The 21,801-nt window shown below is 50.2% G+C and overlaps 1 protein-coding gene across 8 annotated transcripts in view; it reads left to right on the plus strand.

Annotated features, from left to right (window-relative positions):
- TIAM1 (TIAM Rac1 associated GEF 1) overlaps positions 1-21,801 on the plus strand; it is a 159,135-nt gene that overhangs the window by 77,277 nt on the left and 60,057 nt on the right. For 4 of the 8 annotated variants that reach the window (XM_048295306.1, XM_048295305.1, XM_048295299.1 and 1 more), the window contains one exon: positions 10,950-11,932. In XM_048295306.1, the coding sequence (XP_048151263.1) occupies positions 10,961-11,932 (972 nt within the window). In that variant the 5' untranslated portion in view covers positions 10,950-10,960. Of the gene's footprint in view, positions 1-5,714; positions 5,759-5,853; positions 6,033-10,949; positions 11,933-21,801 lie in introns of those variants that run through there. The other 4 variants (XM_048295304.1, XM_048295302.1, XM_048295301.1 and 1 more) reach the window with 2 other exon arrangements.

The following is a 21,801-nucleotide window of genomic DNA, read 5'->3' on the forward strand; positions in this document are numbered from 1 at the left end:
AGTTTAGGGTGTTCACTGCATGCTTTCTGCGGGTTGAATGCATCTTTCCTCCTCAGTCCTCCAGTGCCCTTTCCCACTGGAGATGTGGCTGTGTAGGGTCTTTCTGCAGGTGATGGGAGTGCTGTGTTCACAGAGAGAAGGAGCTCTGAAGAGCCTGGCAGCAGGAATCCAGCCCTGCCCTGCAGTGCTGCAGCTGCCGGCCTCTCCATCCCACCGCAGTGCACTTTCAGTGAAGGCCGAGTCCTGAGCGCTGCTGATGTAAAAGCACAAGCTCACAGAGAGACCCTGGTGCCAAAACTTGTGCAAGGCAGGCTGTCATCTGCAAAGGACATCCTTTGCTTCAATCCTTTTCCTTATTATGCTTTCCTTGTGGCCTCGGCACGGAAGTTATTCTTCTGTCCTTTCTCCTGACTCTAAAGCAGTAATTGAGGAACCTGACACGGCTTTGGTGCTCAGTGAGGTTCCTCGTGCTCCCTCAGAGAGAGAGAGGGACCAGGATGGGAGAGCGCTGCTCACTGTGATTTTGCCCGAGTTGTGTTTCACACTGGTTTTTCCGTAGACCTCTGGAATCCCTCCCTAGTACTTAAGTCAGAGTATCTAAAATTAGATACTTCATATCTCAGGCACCATCTTAATGATCTGTGTGAGGTCTTTGGCATTGCTTGAAAATCAGATTACTTACCTCAATGCTGAAATGAGGAGATACACTAAGCACTTCCTCTCCAATTCCCCCTACCACAATTATTGCTCTTAATTTTTTTCCACAACATTTTAATCCTTCACATCCTGTCTCCTTGGTCACTCAAGCCAAGGGTTTCAGTTTTTATTGCTGGAGCCTGTGGTGCTGGGTGGTTCTTCTGTGTCCTTGGCTGTACAGTGAGAGCTTCCACAGATCCATTTGGAGCTCTGTCTCCTGGCCTGAATATTTTCTTGTTACTTCTCAGTCTTTTTAGTGCATTTGGCTCATCCCACCCTTGCTGTGTATCAGCAGTTCTCTGCTCATTTGGCACAAGCAGAAAGCCCTTTTCAAGCAAAGTGTAATAACAATAACATAGAACCTAAAGGTAAATAAACAAGCCACACCTTATTTTTTATTTCAGCTGCGTTTTGGGAATTCTTTCATTTTTTAAAGTATCATATAAATGTCCATGCAGTCCTCGTAGCCTCCATGGAGGCCAAGTGGGCTCCTTCTTCCCCGCACTTCCCTCGTGGCTGGGTTTAGTCTGCCCCACAGGCTGCAGGGAGTTGCCCTCGTGGCTTCCCATAGATTTGCTTATGTCTGATAATCTGAAATTAGAATCCTCCCCCTACTCTGCCCTTTGCTGGAAACGTGTAAAACCTTGCAGATTCCCCCCAGGGTAGACAGGGGGATTTTCCCACCATTAAAAATAAAAGGGAAGGGAAGGAGAAAGAGTTAAAGCATGCTCAGATAGTTGTAAAAGTGTTTGAAAAACAAAGAAACCCACAACCGTGTCAATTATTCACATCCCCTCTATAAATAGAGAAACCCTGGAGAGGGGGCTTTCCCTTGGGCTACCTGCTCTGCTCTTCCATTAATTTATTGCCAAGGCCCTACGGTGCTTTGTCAGTGCTGTGCTCCTGGTTTTGTTTCCTGTAGCTGGGATTTGGGGATGGCTGACTGTTGGCTCTGTGGAGGTTTATGGTCTCTTGACAAACCTCCCTCCCTCCCTCTCTTTTTGCCTATTCTTCCCTCCCTTGGAAATTGTCATAGGGGTGGTGCTCCAGCTGGAGGAGCAGGGCTTCCCACACCTTCCCCTTTAGGAGTTCTTCTCAAAGGGAATGTGGGTTTATTTTTCATTGCCCTCCTCTTCATCTGGAGGATCACCAGCATTGTTCTCCCAGCCGTGACAGACACGGAGGTTGCGCGTTAGCGAGACGCTTGCAAAGAGGTTTTGCAATTCCAGCTCTGCCGGCCCGTTCTTGGGGATGTATGGATGGATCCCCCACCTTCCTGGATGGCCATTGTCATCAGACTCCAGTTTCAGGAGCTGCCAGTCTCCTCAACAGGTAGTATAAGCCATGCTTGGTTTGAAATTAATTTTTCTCACAAACAAAAGGCTTCTATGACATTTTAAATGTCATAGAAAGAAAACACAGAGAAGAGCATGTTTGTCATTTATTTTCACTACTTTAAAAGTCAACCAGCTTCTGCCATCCTCTAAAGTTGGTCTCGGGGCTCAGTGTCTAGATCAAGAGCGGGGAAGCTTGGAGATTTTCTGAATTGCATTTCTGAACAAAGACCTGGGCATAGAGCAGTCTCTTCTCCATCCATCCATCCATCCATCCATGGATCCATCGCTGGTGCGGCCTTACCTTGAGGTGTGGGGGCAGTTTGGGCACCACAGTTTAAGAAGGGTCTAAAACTATTGAAGAGCATCCGAAGGAGGGATACAAGGATGGTGAAGGGTCTGGAGGATTGTTGGGGTGTCTGTGCAGGGCCAGAGCTGGACTCTGATCTTCGTGGGTCCCTTCCAGCTCAGGATATTCTGCGCTCCATCTCCTGTGGGTTCTGTTTTGCAGAGGGCAGCCCAGGGGGATGGGATGGGAGAGCCAGAGCTGTCAGGCCACCGGAACCGTGGAGCACAGCAGAGCATTTACCTCGGTCTCAGGGCAGGGCATTGGCTGCACTGATTTCAGCAGCAATTCATATTAGCTAACTAACTATTAACTAGCAAAATGTGGCCTCCAGTCACAACTAAAGGGCCTGATTCTCCATTTCAGGAGATGGGATCAAACACTGGAGTTACAGTGGCGTGGAACTGGGATCGTGGGTGGGGAATACAGCTCAGAGCCGCTGATGAATATTGAATGGTTTCTGTATGGAATGACTACTACTTCCTGTCTCTGTACGTACATCCTGATGCTTGATGGTAGAGTTGCCGAGGGCTTCTCCAAACTGGATGAAGATTTACTTAACAACCAACTGATTGCATTTGAAATCTGACAAAAATAATGCCTCACAAAATGAAAAAGTAAAAATAGAATTGAAAGAGAGCTGTCGTCCTTTTCGCCAGCTTTTCCTGTTCACTGGACAAGGAGATATATTTGCATACTGATTTTTTTCGTACTGGAAAGGAAGGGTTGTGCTTTGAAAAGGAGGCCTTTAGAAAGCTTGCAGCTTCCATATTTTTCATCTATTAATGTTCTTGTCAAGGGTCTGCGAGCAAAAAGAAAACAGGTGTGCTGGATTTTTCTCCCAAACTCTGGGCATTGCAAACTGCTCCAGCATGTAAAAGTCAGAGCTCTTGCTGTACCTGGAATCGCAGGTAGCAGATGTGAAGAGTAACAAGGTGCTCTTTTAATCTGTTCTACTTCCTTGCTCTGTGTTTAATCCGTCCGTGCAGGTTTCCTGCGCTCCCCCGGCCGGGACTGGTGGCACAATGAGCCCTGTGGGAGCTCCTTGGCCTGGTTTGTGGAGACACTGCTTTGTGGCTGTGCAGTAAATACAGCTGTGCTGCTTGCAGACCTTCAAAGGATGCAGGGAGCTGCACTGACGTGTGCAGGCGTTGGCTCACACGCACCAGGGCTGTGTCTGAGTGTGTCGGGAGCAGTCGACGCTAACAGGGGAGGTCTTGTCTCGAGTGTAGAAGTTTGAAAATCTTTATTTGATTCTTTTTCTTTTAGTTAGACCAATTGTTCCATGTGTCAATGTTTACAGTTGTCCATCTCCCCTGAGAACAGACTGGTGGGTCACTGGTCAGCTTCCCCCTCAGCCAGTCTCCACGGGAGCATCCAGAGGAGCAGGCATGTCCAGAAAGGGCTCTGTGCTGGAAAGGAAGTGATGGGGCTGTGCTCGTGTTACTTCTGCCCTTCCTGCTGAATGAGGAGCATGGACATCACTTTTTGCCCCTTTGGACCTTCCAAGGCCTTGCTAGAAGGAAGGCTTTGCTGGAGGCTGCTTCAGAACTCCAGAACTTCTGCTGTGACAGAGCCTAGGCTGTTGGAATGAACCAAGACACTGAGGACTGTTCCAGTGCATATTAATGTCAGACAAAATATGAAAAACTGATAGTCTTCTTGAAAAGTATGAATTGGTTTAATTTAGGAAGGACTGTCAGAGTTGTAAAAGTTGATGGGAGCAAAACTTTTCAGCAAAGAGTTGATGGGTGATGATAAATCCTTGTCTTCTGGAGGAGCTGTGTGCGCCCAGGACTCAGCTGTTTGTGGCAGAGGATGCTGCCAGCCCTTCAGATGTACTGCAGCAGCGTGAGGATTTGGATAATGCGGGATCCAGGTGCAAACATCCCCTTTCTAACCAAGGACTGCCAGGAGAGAAGGGGTTTTGCTGGAGGAGCACAGGCGGTGTGCGGAACGGGCTGCGCTGGAGTTGGTTTCTCAGGGGAGTGACCAAAGTTTGTGTCACCCCGGAGCAGATTTTACTGAGTTACAAACTCCTTAACAGCCACGTCAGGGTGGAAAATCTGATAAAATGCTTGGCTGTGTCTCTTTTGTTCTTCTTTTGGTCAGGTTTTTTTGGGGCAGTAGCAGGCGGATCTGAACAGAGATGGTCCCAATTCCTTTTCCTGGGAGGTGAGGAGTGCATGTAGCAGGGTTGGTCCCCGTGCGGTGGGTGCAGGTGGGAAACCTCTTGCCTGTAGGGCCTTTTTTGTCAGCAAGATTCCCCTCTTGGAAATTATTGGCAGCTGGCATGATAATGAGTCCATTTCAATATAAATGAGCTTCATTTTATTAATTTCTGCCAGCTCCTGAGCAATTCATGAACTGCTTTTCAGATCTCAACCAACAGCTTGGGGGGAGAGGGGGAGGTGGGGGGCAAAGAAGGGAACATGAAGGAAGAGAAAGAAAACGAGAATATTTTTCATTTTAAATAGAGCCAATGACTCTGATTTCTTTTGAGAATCCAGCCAAGAGCGAGGATCACACTTTCCCTGCCAAGCAGCTCTAAGAACATGAAGGGCAGCGGTAATCCCTCCCCTGGTTTTTGTTCCCTGGGACTTGTGGAGAAGTTTACAACTCTCCCAAGTCTGTGCAGTGTTGAGGTGATGTTTCAGTGCCGGTGCTTGGCTGGGAGAAGGGGCAGTTGGGTGAGAGCTGGATTGAGAAGCGCATTCAGCCTCTCCCAGGCCTGGACTTGAGCTGGGCTCCTTGCAAGGGAGCTCACCAGTGGTACCAGGCCTGGAAAGGGCTGGGATTTGGTACCCACACGAGCTCTGTGTCTGACTTGAGGACTGTCCTTAGGACTTGTCTCAGGTCTAGGTAAGCACAGACTGGTCTCTTGTATCTGCACCTTTGTGAGCACAATTAACCTGAGAATCCTTTCCTTGCTCACAAAAACCAGATGTAAATGCTCTGCCCCAATGTCTGATTCGCCCTTAGAAAATGGTAATGAAATCCCTGCCTGGAAAACAGCCCTTTCCATAAATGAGACAGTCTGAAGAGAGGTCTCCTCTGAGGCCTTCCAGCGTCTCCTGGGCGGTTGGGTTCCCTTTGCTGCCAGGAGTTCAGCCCTGCCTTGTTGGAAGGTGCCTCTCTTGGTGGTTGTCTTCAGATGCAGGTGTGGTTTTGGCCCTGAGCTGAGACAGACTGGCCTCAGCAAGGGAATGTTAAAGTCCAGGGGGATTTTGATTGTGCAGAGCTGTGGGAAGAGGAACTCTCCACGTCCTGTGGTTGGGGCCGGTGGTGCTTGACTGGGTTTTTCATTTATTCTGCCACCATCAGATTCCATCATCCGAATTTGAGCACAGCATTCCGTGCTGTACTGCCCAGTGCTCCTTAGGTAAGTGCTGATGACAGGCCCCGGCAGAAGATGCTCCTGTACAGCCCTCACTGCTAACCCTTTGTCTGATTTGTTTTTCTCCCCTTTCTCCCCAGGTTTTTGGCATGTAGTCATAGACTCTGACGCGGGAGTAATGGAGTCGCTGAGTGGCAGGTGCTGACAGCTTCTGCAGTCCCAGTAACTGCTCATTTTGGGGTCATTTGCAATTCTATACCTCTAAATGCCACATCTCTCTGGGGGAAGGTTGCGCTGGATACCGGGACTGCCTCGGAAGGTACATGTGCGTCCCTGTGTGTTTCTGTAGGACTTGGCCGTGCTGTGGGATGCTGGGGAGGGGAAGGGCATGAGCTGCATGTTCTGGGTATCCCGGCTTGGCAGCACCGGGTCTTTTCTATGGCTGTCAGGCAGCTCCTGGTGACATCCCTTCCTCCCTCCCTCCCCCTCTTGCTCGAATTGCCTGCAGGGCCTTTCTGGAGTCCATCCCGTGCTTTAACACATGTGAGAGCGGCTCACAAAAACGAAGTGCCTGGTTAAGAAGTTCTGATGTGAAAACAAGGAAATATGCCGCTGGAGTTTCCGAGAAACTCAAAGGCTTTCTGTGGAATTTCAGCCTCTCTCTTGCCCTTTTGAAAAAGCACATTTTAATTACAGTAAAATGTGTGTGTTCACACTTGGTTATTAGTCTTGTACATTTTTCTATGTGGTTCTGGTGAGTTCAGTAAAAATCTTTATTGTTGGCTGTCAGATTTTAGCAGAAGTTTATTTCTGTAGGCTCACTGCCCGCTGTGGATTTGATCATTGTTCTGGTTCTCACAGCCTTGGAGCTACACTCCAGGAGAAAAATACAGATTTGTCACCAGGGCCTCCCACTAGAATCTAATTTTAAATTTGCAATCTGTTGTCTTGTGAGGTGCTTCAAATTTGGTTGGAAATCTAATATTTTTCAGATATGCTTCTGGAATCCAGTGGTCCAATCTTTTGCAAGTTTAAGAGTTAGTAGCTTAGGTTTTATTGAAATGAGTATTCTGGGTTTGTAATTATTTTGAGAAATAATTTAATATCATGGGTAGGGGAAGAGGAAGGAAAATGACTGTTTTTAAAGGGAATTATGTTCTTTGAGTGGGCCATCATCAGTGGTCATCTAGAATGTGATACAATTTATGTGTAACCATTTCATGTAAGACTCATCCAGCAAAACCTCAGCAGTTCAGCTGGAGGTCAGTGTGCTTTTCCAGGGCACACGGTGTAGGAAACACTGTTTTTTCTGTGCTTTGCTGCAAAATTTGTGTTCTTCCTTCTGGCAGCCTAATCTTGATGTCAGTCTTAAGTTTGAGCTTTCAAAAAACACCTCTCAGCCCCCTGTCCTGTCCCTTGATGTGCAAGCTGGCTTAAAGGTGACTTTCTTGAAGTCACCACAATTTTGACATTTTCCCTGCGCCGAACCAGGAAGGAGCGGGTTTTCTGGGAGAGAGAGCCCTTTCCCAGTGTGGATGGTCAGGCCACTCTTTGAGGATGTGGAGGAAGGAGTTGTCACCCCTCATTTGCCTGGCTCGGGCTGCAGATACAAATCTGGATCTTCCGCGTCTTCGGCGAGCGCCTGAGTCACGGCGCTGGTGCCACTTCCAGGAGACGTGCCTGTCTCCCTGCTTTGCTTTTCAAACCTCTCCCTCCCAGAGAGAAAGATTTCGTCAAAGGCCCTCTATTCCCACAAAAAGTTTGGGTTTTGATGAATCAACGTTTTCTGCTGAAAAGCGTCCAGCCAGTTGTGCTGTGTTAGACAGCCACTGATCTCTGCGAGGTTCAGGGTAATGCACAGCAGATTCACGGGACGGACCTGCCTAAAGCATGGAGATGTGTCACACTTGATCTGTGTCATATCCTGGTGGTACCTTGATGGGTCTTTAATGGTGGCCTTTGCATTTAGCAGCCGAGGTAACAAGGGGAGCCTTTGTCCTACCAGCACTTGCGTGCAGCTCCCATTAACATTACTCATTTTCTTAATTTGATACAGATTTTTTTCATTGAGTGTGCTAAATGCAGTTAAGCCACAGACAGGCAGCATCTGGCGGTTGTAGCTGAGCAGTTTGAGACGCTGTTGCCCCAGGGTGTCTGCTGTGGCCCGTGGGAGGGGGAGGCTGGGGCTCCCCTCCCCTGCGCAGCTCCCGCTCGCCGACGTCTGCGGCAGTGCCAATTCCCCTCTCAGGGCTGCCTTTCCACAGCTGCCTGAGCTCACCTCACAGCTCCCCTGCTGCCAAAAGCCGAGGAGGTGCCATCACTGTCCCTCCTCCTGGCTGCTGCATCACCCTCCGGACACACTGTCCCGTCCTGTCCCCGCTGCGTCCCCAGACAGGCACTCTTGTGCTGCCTCTTGCACGTGCCAGGCCAACTTGCTAGCTCAGCAAAACCTAGCTAATAAACTCTTTTTTTTTGGCTTTTTCTTCCTCCCCCCCCCCCCCCCCCGGGATTTAATTTCTGCTGTTTTAGTGGACTCTGCTGCAGGAGCACTTGAATTGGTTCAGGCTAACTGGTGGAAATGCTCAGCCAGCAATGCCGAGGGGGTGAGAAGGCAGGATGAGGGTCCGTTTCAGAGGACCCCCTCAGCTTGACCTGCTGGGATTGACTGTCCCACCCGACGTGTGTCCTGCATCTCCCAGGGGAGATGGGCTCTGCCAGGGGATGGTGACAAACCTCAGGGATGGCACTGTCTTGCATGGCTGCAGCTGGATCAGCTGCACTGCCTGCAGCCCTCTTGCACCCACTGGCCAGCATTCCTGCAACTCTGCAGCCGGGAATTCAGCGGGATTAGGCAGGGCCTTTCCAGGGCGAAGGAGTGAGGTATGGGCTCACCGATAGCAGTTTGTGGATTTGCAAGTGTCCTCACCCAAAGCCCCAATCCACAGAATTAAAAAGGGTCAGCTCTTTACTTTGAAGTCTGACACTTCTTGCCAGTCTCTAGCAGATACTTCATTGTGTGAGATCACTCCCCAAACATTCCTTCTGTGGAGAGAAGAGTTCCCTCCTTCCAGGAGAGTGTGATTTCCTCACCGGATGCAGCCCGAGCTGCTGCTCCTTTCCTCACCAAGCCGTTTGTGGTCCTGTTGCTTTTCTGGCTGGGGGAAATCTTGCTTGGTGTGGTCAGAAGGTAAAGAATCATTCCAGGTTTCAAGAGGATTTTTAGAACTATTCATTCTCCTTACACAGATTGAGAAGGGATGGCTGGAGACTGGGGATGAATGGCTGCAGGCTCTGCTGGGCTGTGCAGCCGGTGGATATCCTGCCGGATAGAAGAGTGGTCAGCAAGCAGCTCAGAACCAAAGCAGTGAAAGCATTGTGCTGAGAGGGTTTCTTCTGCAGGACGGAAGCATTGAGGCCTGGCTTTAGATGTCTGCAGAAGAAAAGATGCAGGTTTTGTGCTTTAAAATGTTCCACAGGCAAAAGCTGGATGATGGTTTTTCAGTCTATATCAAAGAGCTGTAGGTCTTAGGAGATAGTAAACCCTTGTCTAGGGATTGATAAAGCTGTCTTTTTTTTTTTTTTTTTTTTTTTTAGATTTAAACCTGCCCTTTCTTCAGTGCATTTATTTTTCTAAACAAGTCATGGCAGCCAAAGGGAGTTCTGCCATTCATTTCAGTAGACGTAGGGCACTTCCTGCTGTAGTTTACTTCACATGCAGTTGTATTTATGCTCAATACAGAAATGCCCAGATACTTATGGTGTTGTCTGTTGCTCCAGCACTGAACAGACTTCTAGCCTCAGCCATGAGCAGCTTTTCTGGGTAGAGGAGCAGAGGCACAGTCCTCTGGCTGTGGTCAGAAGTGTCACTGCAGAGTTCAGTTCTGCCATGCTGTCCCGTTGTTTAGTGCCATCAGTTCCTCACTTTCCATGTATTCATGTAGGGCTAAGTCAGTTCTGTGCAGCAGCAGTGGTGTGTACATACATAGCGAGGGAAAATACGTGGTCGCATTCATTCTGCCAGTGTTTGGCTCAGTACCCATCAGCATCCTTGCAAAGGACAGGAAATGGCCCCAAGAAATCAAAAACTCCAGATTATTTGAATGTCACAGCAGATTTTTTTGTTTTCAACCAGAACTAATGGAAATACCTCAAAACAAAGAAGTTTTGTCTTGGAACTTCTTTTCAAGATTGATGAAGTATTTTTCTCTATATAATTGCCTTGTGTGTAATTCAGGATCTCCTGTTTAATTTTGAACTTTGGCATTTACTTTTCTTATTCTTCTTCTTGCTGTCAGGCCAGAAGGAAGGACCCAGTACTACTGATAAAATATTTCTGACATTTGTTGAGTGAGATCACAGACCTCAAAGTGTTTTCCAAGGTTGAATCAGATCATCACTCCCACCTCCTGGATGGGAAACCTGTTCCACGGCGGGACGTGCACAGCTGAATAATGCAGGAGGCTGGGGCTGGGGCTGGGGACACAAACCCCGTCCCTGTGTTCCAGCTCAGATCAAAGAGCTCAGATCTACTTATCTGCTTCAGAGGGAGTGGGAAGGAGAGGTTATTTTTGTATAGTCTGAGTCACTCATGCTAGTTGATTTTTCATAATACGGCTTTCTTGTGTGGGGCTCTCTGTACCTGCTTAATGTTGCAGTTTTTTTGTTCCAGGAATCAAACCTGTCATTAGCTTGCTGCCAAACGGGTAGATTTGTACTTTGCTCTTTGGTGCTTCACTTTGCAGTTCCTAGCCAAAAAAAAAGGTGAAATCTCAGCTAAAGGTGTACATCCCTCTACTTTTCAGCATCTTGTTACCTGCAGATAAACAATAGCTGTTGATTTTTTGAGTTTGTTGGCTGGAATTACGATGCCGACGTTGAGAGTCAGGCAACTGTGTGCAGAGCTGAGATGGCACTGTGATGCTAAACTGGTTCCAGTTCACTCCGATCTCGAAGGTTCAGTCCTTCCCTCTTCTGTGCTCTTCATTTGCACCAGCAGAGCTGTCTGGCTGTTTGCTGCGTTCTGATTTAACTGTACTTCTAAGTTCACTGGTACAGCTGCTGGCTGCCTTAATTAATTCTGTGGGATTACTGCTGCAGTCGAGCAGGCCCTGCGAGTATCTGTGGTGTAGGTTTTGGGACAGGTTCAGTGATTAATTAAATCAAAGAGCGGTTTTTGGTGTGTTGGGGTGTCCGCGTGCCTCCCTCCCTTAACGGCGCCCGCTGTGTGCCCTTGCAGACCGTGACGCCATGGGGAACGCGGAGAGCCAGAGCGTGGAGCACGCCTTCTACGGGGACAAGCAGCCGGGGCTGGGCCGCAAGCACACGTCGCGCTCGCTGCGCCTCTCCAGCAAGGCCTCGCGCCGCATGCGCCACGCGTCCTCGGGAAAGATCATCCACCGCAACTCGGAGGTGAGCACACGCTCCAGCAGCACGCCCAGCATCCCGCAGTCGCTGGCCGAGAACGGCCTGGAGCCCTTCGCCGCCGAGGCCAACCTGGAGGACTTCGGCAGCCCCATGTGGGTGGAGCGCGTGGACATGGGCCTGCGCCCCGTGTCCTACCACACGGACTCGTCGGTGACGCCCAGCGTGGACAGCAGCACGGTGCTGACGGCCGCCTCCGTGCACAGCATGCCCGACTCGGAGGAGAGCCGGCTCTACGGGGACGAGCCGCCCTTCCTGGCCGAGGGCGACGGGCGGGCGCTGCGCTACGCGGCCAACGGCACCGCCTTCATGGACGCGGCCAGCTTCAAGAAGAAGCGCTCCAAGTCGGCCGACATCTGGCGCGAGGACAGCCTGGAGTTCTCGCTGTCCGACCTCAGCCAGGAGCACTTGACCAGCAACGAGGAGATCCTGGGCCTGGCCGAGGAGAAGGACGCCGAGGCAGCGCAGGGCCCGGACGCCGGCGGCAGCCCCCAGCCCCTGGTTGCCTGCCAGCGGGCCAACTCCATGAGTGACTTGTATTCCCCCAAAACCCCTGGTGCCGCCATCAACGGTGGCCCCCGGAACGCCTTTGGAGGGTACTGCCGGAACCTGGTGTCCGACATCCCGGAGCTCGGGAGCCATAAGATGGCATCGGTTACCGCCGAGGACGCGCCCTCCTCCTACAGTAACTACAACACGCTCCCCTGCAGGAAGTCCCACTGCCTTTCCGAAGGGGCCACCAACCCCCAGATGAGCCATAGCAGCAGCATGCAAGGCAGAAGGGCGAAAACCACCCAGGTAAGGCAGTTTTCTTCCGTGATTTGGCATTTGCTGGGCTCGGTCTGTAGATGAAGGTTTTCCGGGTTCTCCCAGGCCGTGTTTTCCTTCAACACCCCCTTCCCAAGCAGAGAGCTGTTTTGAGGAGAGAGCTGAACTAGCTGGTCTCCAGAGCTGGCTCGATTCCATCACTGTCCCTTCTTTATCTGCAGCCCTCCTTGGACCTTTTCCACTCTTCACTGCCTCTGGGAAAGGGAAATCTGCATTTGCCAGCAGAAGATTTCCCTGCGTGTTTTGCAGTGCTGACGGTGCCTTTTTTCCCAGGGTAGCTGCCAAAACTGATCACTCCACTGCAGAGTTGTGTCCCCCCTTCTGCCCTCCCTGCCTTGTCACCCTTCCCTGCCTACACCCGTGGCTGGAGGCAAAGGAAAAACCTGTCAGTGTTTCCCCTCTGTGCTAAACACTCACTGGGCTGAAATTTCACTCTTCTAATTAGCTGATGCTCATGTCTGTGCAAAACATCTCCCCGAAACAGCACTGGCGCTGCCAGGCCTGCTGTAAACTAAGAAATGATGGCGCCTGGAGACGTATGGGGAAGATGCTGCTTTGCTGAGCCAGGGACAGCACAGAGTCAAGAGGAGGTTCGCTGTCAGGTGCCCCTCCTGCACTCCAAACACGAGGCCTGTGATCCTGGAGCTTTCCCACATGCTGCCCTGCTTTACCCTGTCCTGCCTGATGGAGTTCCTGCCTCGGGCTGCAGGCAATGGTTCTGCTGGCAGTTCAGTGGCAGATGGCTTGCATAGAGGAGCAGAAAGGAGCTTCAGACCCTGCCCTCCTCTCCCAGCCATGCCTGGCGCACAAGTTGTGGGCAGATTGTGCTCCGTGTGAGTTCATTTGGATCTTCTGAGAGCAGAGGTCCATCCAGCTGCCTGGTGCAAGAGCTGGCAGCGGTGTGTTTGACGGGCACCGTTCTCTAGAAATGGCTGAGAAACGTGGCCTGGGGACACAGAGCAGGGATGGGGCAGGGCTGCTCCCCTGATGTCATTGCCTGGCTCGTCCTGTGCGTGTTGTGCACCGTGTGCCTGACCCAGAAAAAGGGGAGAGCTGCACACTGGTCAGGGTCAGAGGCCAGCCAGTGCACGGCCTGCTGCTTGCTCCCTGAGCTGCTGGCAGGACATCTCAGGCTGGGCAGCAAACAGCTCCTGGAGGGCTCCAGGGGCCTGTGCCCCCCTCCGCTGACACTGACTCGTGGGAGCTGCTGGGATGGGGCTGCTCAGGGACTTCCTGGCTGTGCTTGATCTGTGGAGATGGGCTGCTGCTAAATATAAAGCTGACATGCCGAAACAGATGCTGCAGCGTCCCACAACTGCAGCTTTGTTCTTCAGGATCAGCTCTCTGCTCTCGGAGGTGAAAAGCCTTTGGTGCGCCAGCGCGGGATAAAAAGCAAGAGAAAACAACAACAACAAAAAAGAATAGACGGGTTTTGGCAGCCTTGGACCCAACAACTTTCCTGAAGACTGTTGGGTGCAACTGCTGCCTGCAGCCTGCTTTTGAGTGTATTTAAGGAAAAAGAGAATGGAGTCGGTGATGAACAGCCAAGCATTTGTTTTCCTTCTCTGTGCCTATCCTGGCATTCAGGAGATTCCTCCGAGGCATGTAGTGAAAGTCTGGAATTTAAGTCGTTTTTTGTGAGGCCTCAGCCGTACCCAAGGAAATAATTTAGTGGGGCTGGTTTCACTAGATGCATCTCCTGAGACTGGAGATGATGGCTCTAAGGAATCTTAGCAGTGATTATTACCATGGATAAATTCAACAAAATTAAAGCTTTGCAAAGGTCAAAATTCCTCCTCCCAAGTCTTTAATCCCAGCAGCAGCCTGTAAGAATAAGATAGTTGTCAGAAATGAAGTCATGTCAGCCCCAGCCTAGCCTGAGCAGGCTTAGGGAAATGCCTGTCATTATGTGTTTAAAAAGGCAGAAATGAAGGCCAAATCTGCACACAAAGTGAAAGGAGTTCCTTGGTGAGCCTGATGAGGTGGCTTTGATGGGGTGAGAGGAGGGAAGTGACCAATCTGTGTCTGCACCAGGTCCCCAGTCCAGCAGTGTCTCACACTTTGCTCTTCTTGCCTCCTCAGCGCTGGTGTGAAGTGGAGCCTGGTGGGAGCTGAGGCTGTGTCACTGCCCTGCTCTTGCTGTGCTCTTTGGCACTGTGCTGGGCTGTGCCAGGTGCCACTTGGGCACCTTTGGGGCAGTTTCGTTTCCCTCTGCCCTCCCAGTCTTTTGGCACTTGTATCTTCCTACTCTTGATGACCCCATTGCCCCGGAGCCTGGCATGTGTGTCCATGTGCTGGAAAACACTTCCTGCTATAAACTTGTGTTTTGAGCAGCCTTTTAAAGTGCCTCTCCCCATCCCACTCCCACGAAATAATTGTTGCATCTTAGGGCCATGAGGACACCACACAAAGGTGACCCAGGGCCAAGCGTAATGTGGTGTTGGACAGAGTTTTCCCTCTTGGCCTCTGGGCCAGTGAGGTGTCACTGCTCTGTGGCGTTACAGTGCAGAGTCACCTAATGGATTCTCCTAGCCTGGAGTGAGGTTTCTGCCCAGATCCCTGTTGCCAGTCCTCACAAGAATTTGGGGTTGTGTTTGCCAGTGGGTTGGGGTGTTTTTCCACTTTTTGGAAAGCTGTAGCTGGGATATCTGCCTGTTTGTTTAGTCTCAGCTGCCCTGGTGCTAGAAGTGCTGGAAGGGTCTGATGGTCACTGGTAGGTGATATTTGACTAGTTTAGTCCCTAAAGAGGTCCCTGCCAGAAGGCCTTGTGCCCTGGTGTTTGGTTCCTGCCGTTGTTCCATGCATGCTCAGCTGCATGCCCGAACACCATCACGGTTTCTGTAAGTTAATTTGCTGCAAGTGTCACTAGCTGTACTTTCTGGGCTGTGCTGACCAGTGCTCTTGGGAAAATGCATCCCAGAAAGAAGGGGCCAGAATCCTGGCTGCACGTGTTTTGTTCTGATGCCTCATCCGTGGGTTCTTTGCAAGCACGTGGTTCACATTAAAGGGAAAAACACCAACACACCCAAAACAGAGAAGAAAATCTCCCCCTGTCCAAATTTAAACCTTAAATTGAACGGTGGGAGTCACTCTCCACTAATTGAAGGGAGCTTTTTCCTATGGAGACACAATTATATTCAATATGCACAAGTGATTAGAGCTCACAGGGTGGCTCTGGGGCACCCACGCAGCAGTTCTGCTTTTCCCAACATTGTGCCATTAAGGGTTCAGCTCTGCTGAGCGAGACTTCCCGGGGAGCTCTGCTGGGATCGTGTTTGACTTTTGGAGCTGATGTGGTGTAGGTGGAAAGGGCTTAATTGGCTGACATTTGCACCCATTTTTCCTGGAAGGGAGAAAGCACCGGTTGGATACAGCTCGTTCTGACTGTGGGCTGTGAGATCCCCAGGATCCCACAGGCTGTTTTGTGGGATCCAGATTTTGTTTAGCGGCCCTGTTGTGTCCTGTGGCAGCTAAACATCTGCCTGCAGGAGACTCCTTCCTCCTCCTCCTCCTGGTAGATGTTCAGGGACAAATGTACCCCATGCTCCCCTGCTGTTATGAGCCCTAACTGACATTTCAAGAAGGGAATTTGCCAGAGAAGCTGTGGCTGCCCCTGAATCCCTGCAAGTGTCCAAGGCCAGATTGGATGGGGCTTGGAGCAACCTGGGATAGTGGAAGGTGTCCCTGCCACGGCACGGGGTGGAATTAAATATGGGGTTTAAGATCCCTTCCAACCCAACCCTTCTGTGATTCTATGAATTAAGGGATGAAAACCTTGAGATGTGGCTGTGTGCCCCTTCCAAGCCTGTCTTGCCACCTCCTTATTCCATATTCCTTGTGAAGCTGAGGTGGGGGAGAGGAACAAACTTCCTGCCCGACTCGCTTGGAAGCTGCACTGGCTTCAGCACCAGCCCTAGGCGTGTTAAATCCCCTTTTGTCCAATTTTCAAATTTATTACTATTTTTAGGCTTCTCTAGGTAGCTTGCAGGAATTTGGGATCTGAAATCTTAAAAAAATCCTACATAAAAAGTTTTGCAGAATATGCAGGAGATGAAACCAAGGGGTTTTGTGGGAATTAGATCAGGATGTACAGAGAAGCCGGTCTAAAATTAGACAATGTTTCCAGTTGATACGATTTTTTTTTTACTATCTCAGGGAATTTTGTAACTGGTTATTGTGTTCCATTATGTTCTGTAGGATGGCTAAACTCCAGAGAGCCGATACTTGGTTTTAAGTTGTGTAAAACTTTTTCACAAAATCTTTTTGTGGCTTAGAGGATATAACCTGAAAATGGACTACACTGGGTCAATCCCATGGAAGCACCATCCAGCCCAGTACCTTGTTCCCCAAATACCAACTGCTCAGGAAAAGAGAGAGAGTATGGGGTGACTTTTCCTCCGGGGCATTCTTCCCAAAGCCAGCAGATCAGAGATTGCAGTCTTCCTGTGCAAAGAATGCATCCAAGGCTCTCGAGTTGACCTGTCCCCCATGGATTCTCTTTCCTGAAATCACTTTCTGCTTCTGGCTTCCACTGCATCCTGTTCACTCTCTGCAGAGCACTTGTGGCCTTCCAGCCTGCTCCTCCAGCCCTCCTTGGCCATGGCTTTTCCAGGCAGAGCATCTTCAGCAGCTGAAGCTCTGCTCCTTTGAAGGAATTCCGCCTGTAGTCTGGAAAACATGGCTGTTTCCAGCCTAAGTGTGATTCCTAATCAGATGGACACGGACCTGTAATCTGAGCTGTTTGACTCCAGATGGAATCAAGGAAGGAAATAAAGACAAAGATGACAACATTCAGTGGTAATGACTGGCACACGGGTTAGAGAGTAGCTAAAAGCAGGGTGTTACTGGTTTGCAGCTGCACTGTGGGGCTCACTGATTCCAGCCCCTGTTCACGCAGTCCCTTTCAGACAGAGGTTGTTCCCAAGGTCTTGGATGTAGCCTGAGCCATGCTCCCAAACCCCAGAAGCTGGGAATGGGACCGTTTGGCTCAGCTGGCTCTCGGGGCTGGATCCCAGTGAGGAGCACAGGTCAGCTGGTCACCCTGCTGAGCCTCCAGGCAAACCACCCCAATAACCCACATATCTCTGCCTTCAGCCCCCAGCCACAGGGCAAGGAAGGGGTGGGAATGTGCTGGGGGAAACAGAAACCACTCGTTTTTGCGGCAGCCCAGGCTTGCACCAGGGTAAACTCCTTGGGAATCCACATCTTGGGTCCTGGTGTGGCAGCTCGGAATGACCAGACCCATTCAATGTCTAGACCAAACGAGCTGTTTATAGCCCGGCTGACTGGAAGTGGATTCAGTGCGGAAGGCTGGAATAGAGGGCTTCAGGCCCAGGCTCTGAGGTCTTTCCTGCCCTGTCACCCAGATGGAGGAGATTAGATCAGGTATTTCCCAGTCGGGATATTTTAAAGCAAATAGCAGTCACTCCCTTCAGAGCACACAGCTCCGCCCCAGTATTGTCAGGGAAAGGAGCATGTGAAAATTGGTGTTTTGGTCTTCACTGGCAAATATTTTGATACTCTTTCAAAGATCTTAATTTGTTTTTCTTCCTTAGCTCTCGGCCAGAGGCCAAGGGAAAGCAAATCACCAGTCCTGGTATTTGATCTAGCTCCATTCAGGCATGTTTTTTCAAACAGCGTAGGACTTTGTCATTTATACATCTGAAGTGTATATAACAACATTGGCAATCGTTGTATTCTCTGTAAAGCTATATGCACTTCATGGTTTTAGTTCCAAGTATTTTGCACTGAAAAATCACAGACAGGTTGCCCCAGCTGCTTGTTTGCTGGGCTGTGCTTACTTACATGGGTGCAGTTGGCAGGAGTGCTGCTTTCCAGTGAAGTGCTCCACTGAAATGTTCCTTTTCAGAGAGCTTCAGCATGTGATGCTGTGCCTGGTTATCATCCCTGATGACAGGCATTTCCCTGCTTCCTTAAGTTGGGTGGTTGTTCAGGTGAACTCCTGGATGCTGTGTTTGGATTTCAGGCTGCCGTTCTAGCAGCGGTCCCCCTTCCCCATTTCTACCCCCTCTATTGCATTTCTCAGGAAGAATTGTGTCTTCTTGGCTTCAGCAAACAAAAAGTAACCCAACCCTGTGTTTTAATTTAGGGAGGATTTTGGTGGCACGTAGCCCTTGCTTTAACTTGAGCACTGTTCGGCTGCTTTTATTAGTTTATGGTTAACTCAGCTCCTCTAGAAACTTCCTTCAGCTGGGTGGTCCACTGGGATGAAAGCAGGGTAAATTTGGGGGGCCCTCAGCGTATCCTTTGGGAACAGAGGGATTAAACACCGCAGCACCCGAGAACTGAGGGGGTGGAAAGCGGGAATTCACCCCGGATCCGTGCAGGTGTTGGGAGCTGCGTGCAGGGACCACACTGCAAGAGGCTTTACTGGATTAGGGCTGGATTCTCCTTCGTGGAATTATGTACTTTAACACCCCTCAAAAGTCAGTGCTGGAGCCAGGGAGGAGCTGGTGGGGACGATTTAATTTTCACCACTTTATGTCTCACAGCTCCGGGGCTGTACTTTCCTGACTGCTGCAGGAGTCCCTGTGTGTCCATAATTTGCCTTTAGGGCATCTCAGGTAGGAAAGCCAGGTTCCCTGGGAAAGCACAGGGCTGATCTTTCTGCAAGGGCCCACATATTGGCTGGAAAACATCGGGGGAGTCAGTGAACCAAAAATGCTGCCAAGCCTCAGTGCCCAGAGCTGAGGTGACAGCTTAGCATGGAGTGAAGGAGCCAGGGGTAATACCGAGGTAACAGCCAGAGCTGCCTGCAGATCTGTGGGGTTGCAGACCCTTGGTACAGTGGTGTTTGCTGCCTGCTGTCCCACAGGAGCACAGGGGATGCACATCTCCTTCCCACATCCCAGTATCTCCTGGCTCCTCGGCACCCAGTACCTCGTCTGTCCTTCCAGGGTGCCAAATTACACTGCAAGCATTCACCACAAGCTCACAAAGGATTCCTGGGACCAGATTCACTGAAATCCGTGCCCTAAGACTTTCCCAGGCGTTACTGCCCAGACACCTGTGACTGTGATTCATCCTTTCATAGTAAGACTGGAGTTTATTGCCAGGAGAAGTGTCTGGAGGTGTGGGCTACTCCCTTTTCGTCAGGGGCAAATTTGATTTCAGAGAGCCATGACCCAAACCTGCTTGTTTATTAAACTGCCCTGAGCAGCTTTAATGACACATACAAGGGTTTGTTTGTTTTCTTTTTCCTAAATTTAATTTTTAAAAAAATTTGATTCTTTCAGACGTCTCAAGAGCTGCTGCCCCAGTGCGGTGAGTGCATAGAAGTAGGACTCAAACCATTTCTCCCACTCAGCTCTCAGGTGCAATTCATGATTTATCTTTGCTTCTAGGACGTGACTGTGGAGAAAGGATTCAGCTTGGATTTGCAGCAAGCCATACCTTGGCCATCAAATGATGGCAGAGTCAGTACTGAAAAGAAAGGAAAAACACTTATCAGGCCAATCTGTTTCCACATAGGAGCTTCAAAGGGACACCAGTCAGATAAAAGCATGCAAACCATCAGGCTGCTCACCCATTTGAAATGTATTCTGTGGTGCTTGCCTCAGGAGCAGCCAGACAGGTTGTGTGCAATCACTCTTGCTGAGTTGTGAGCATCTGATTGCTCTGTTGCTCAACAGGACCAGGAACAAAGGATCTGCATTGGCTTGGAGGGAGCCCCTTCCAAGGAAAACCCCCACTCAGCTGTACTTTTAATCTAATGGTTCATTTAGAATGGAGTTTTAACCATGAGGAACTGCTTATATTTAGCGAAGTAAGATTTTTCCTACTAAATCAGCCCCCAAGTGGCCATGAATCAGTGCTGTCGGTGGGGCAGGAGAAAGTGATTCACCAAGGCCTGTCACGGTGTCTGTGGCAGGGCTGGTGGTGGGAGGTTTGGGAAGTGCAGCTCTTGCAGGCACTCGGTGTGTGCCCAGTCACAAGCCAGAGCTGGGCAAGGCTTGTCTCCCATCCTGTGGTCTCTTCTAGCAGAGGCCAGTACCAGGTATGGTCAACACGGGGACACTTGCAACCTGTCCCAGAACTCCTCCCCTCATTTTTGCTAGCTGAATGTAAACGTTTTTCCTAAAGCAAAGGGTTTTTTTTCTGTATGTCTTTTAAATTTAGCAAAAATGATTTAACAGATGTGGCTGCAGCGGACATACAGAGGTGTGAGTATCACGTGAGTATTCAGAAGTGACAGCACCAGGTACGTTAGCCTGATGTAGCTGTTGCCTTACAGTTTTATTCCCCACTGCCTTGTTTTGCCTGAAACCCAGTGTTCATGTGAAAAAAACCCCTATATTTAAGTGGGTTACTAATGCTTCCAGTAGCACTTCACCCAGTTGGTTCAGCAGTTAAATTGTTCTCTGCACTTGATGGGGCTGTGATAACTCATTCCACTTCATTGCCTTGGGATGCTCGTAGGGCTGCCCTGGCACGTGGCCTTGTTGGGGACAATGGCACCATTCAGCCCTGCTCTGGTCCTCATTGCACGGGGGATCTCTGTGACACTGGGCATTCCACCTCTCCCTGCTCTTTCCCTTCAGGACCTTCTGCTGAGTCTCCTTCCGTAACCCCTGGGCCGCTCCAGGGACACGGTAGCGCTGCCAGTGTAAGGAATGGTGCTGTTCCTCCGTGCCCTCAGCAGTGCCAGGGATCCCAGATCCCGGTGGAAGCTCTGCTGCTGCTTCCCACGTCTCCCTGTCACAGCACAGCCCCGGAGCCCATTTAGTTCCCTTCCTCAGCCCGTGGTCTCCACGTGCCTTTCTCTCTCCTTTCCATGGAGCAATCCTCAGTCAGAGCAGTAGAGCCCCAGTGTCCCTCAAACCCTGCTAAGGTTTGTTCCCGGCCTGGGACTGTTTCCCCCTCAGCCCCAGCCGGTTTCTGTGGGATCTCAGTGTTAAGCCCCTGTGCTTTGTGCAGAACCCTCAGCTGAGTGTGCTCAGTGCAGCGCTGCGAGGCTCTCGGACCAGATGCCAGCAGCTGCCTGGAGCTCTCCCCACCTCGGATGGGAATGAGCTGGCATTGCAGCAGGAACTTGGAAGCAGAGACCTGTGCTGTGAATGGCCTGAAGCCTCCTAACCTCGGCACCCATCTCCTCGTGGGCCAGGCTTGGAGTGGCGAGGCTCCCTCAATGCCGCGTTTTGTAACTCGGGAGCAGAACGGTATTGGCAGCTCTGGGCTGTGAACTGCTCCGACCTTTGTCTGCTCAGACCCTCCTCCTACCAAAGGCCTTGAATGGGCTGCCCACAAGCCTTTGATAAGGGGTATTTAGGAGTGGAAAAGGGACTGCAGGGAGCAGAGGGAGATTAGGAGCAAGGCTGTAGCAATACACTGAAAAGATCTTTTGGCCAGTCCAGCTCATCACTTGCATTGTGGTAAAGACTGTAGAGATCTTTGCAAAATGTGCTATTGTTGGGGTTTTAGGAACTATGCTTTAACCTTACGAGCAAATATAGCAAATATATTCACCCCGAGTCCTCCATCCTCGAGGTTTTCTTATAAATATTTTTTTTATAGACTGATATGCTCATATATTAGTTACAGAGTATAAGGCCAATTTAGTGACAGGAAAAGGGAGGTAATTCATGCAGTGTCTCACCAAGGTCATCTGAAAAGGCTGTGGCACACTGGGTGTGGGGGACCTTGAGCAGCTCTGGGGGAACTTGAGTTTTTGGAAAGATACTCCACGTGCCAATCAGCACTAAGAAAATTTGATGCACATTCTATCTGGTGAGATTACAGATCCTATCTGTGTCAAGTTGGTGGTCTGTTCTAGTAGTTCTTTGTTTTCTTAAACCAACTCATTTTAACTAAAGCATGAG

The sequence above is a fragment of the Corvus hawaiiensis genome, chromosome 2 (genome assembly GCF_020740725.1).
Source record: "Corvus hawaiiensis isolate bCorHaw1 chromosome 2, bCorHaw1.pri.cur, whole genome shotgun sequence".
Lineage (NCBI taxonomy): Eukaryota > Metazoa > Chordata > Aves > Passeriformes > Corvidae > Corvus > Corvus hawaiiensis.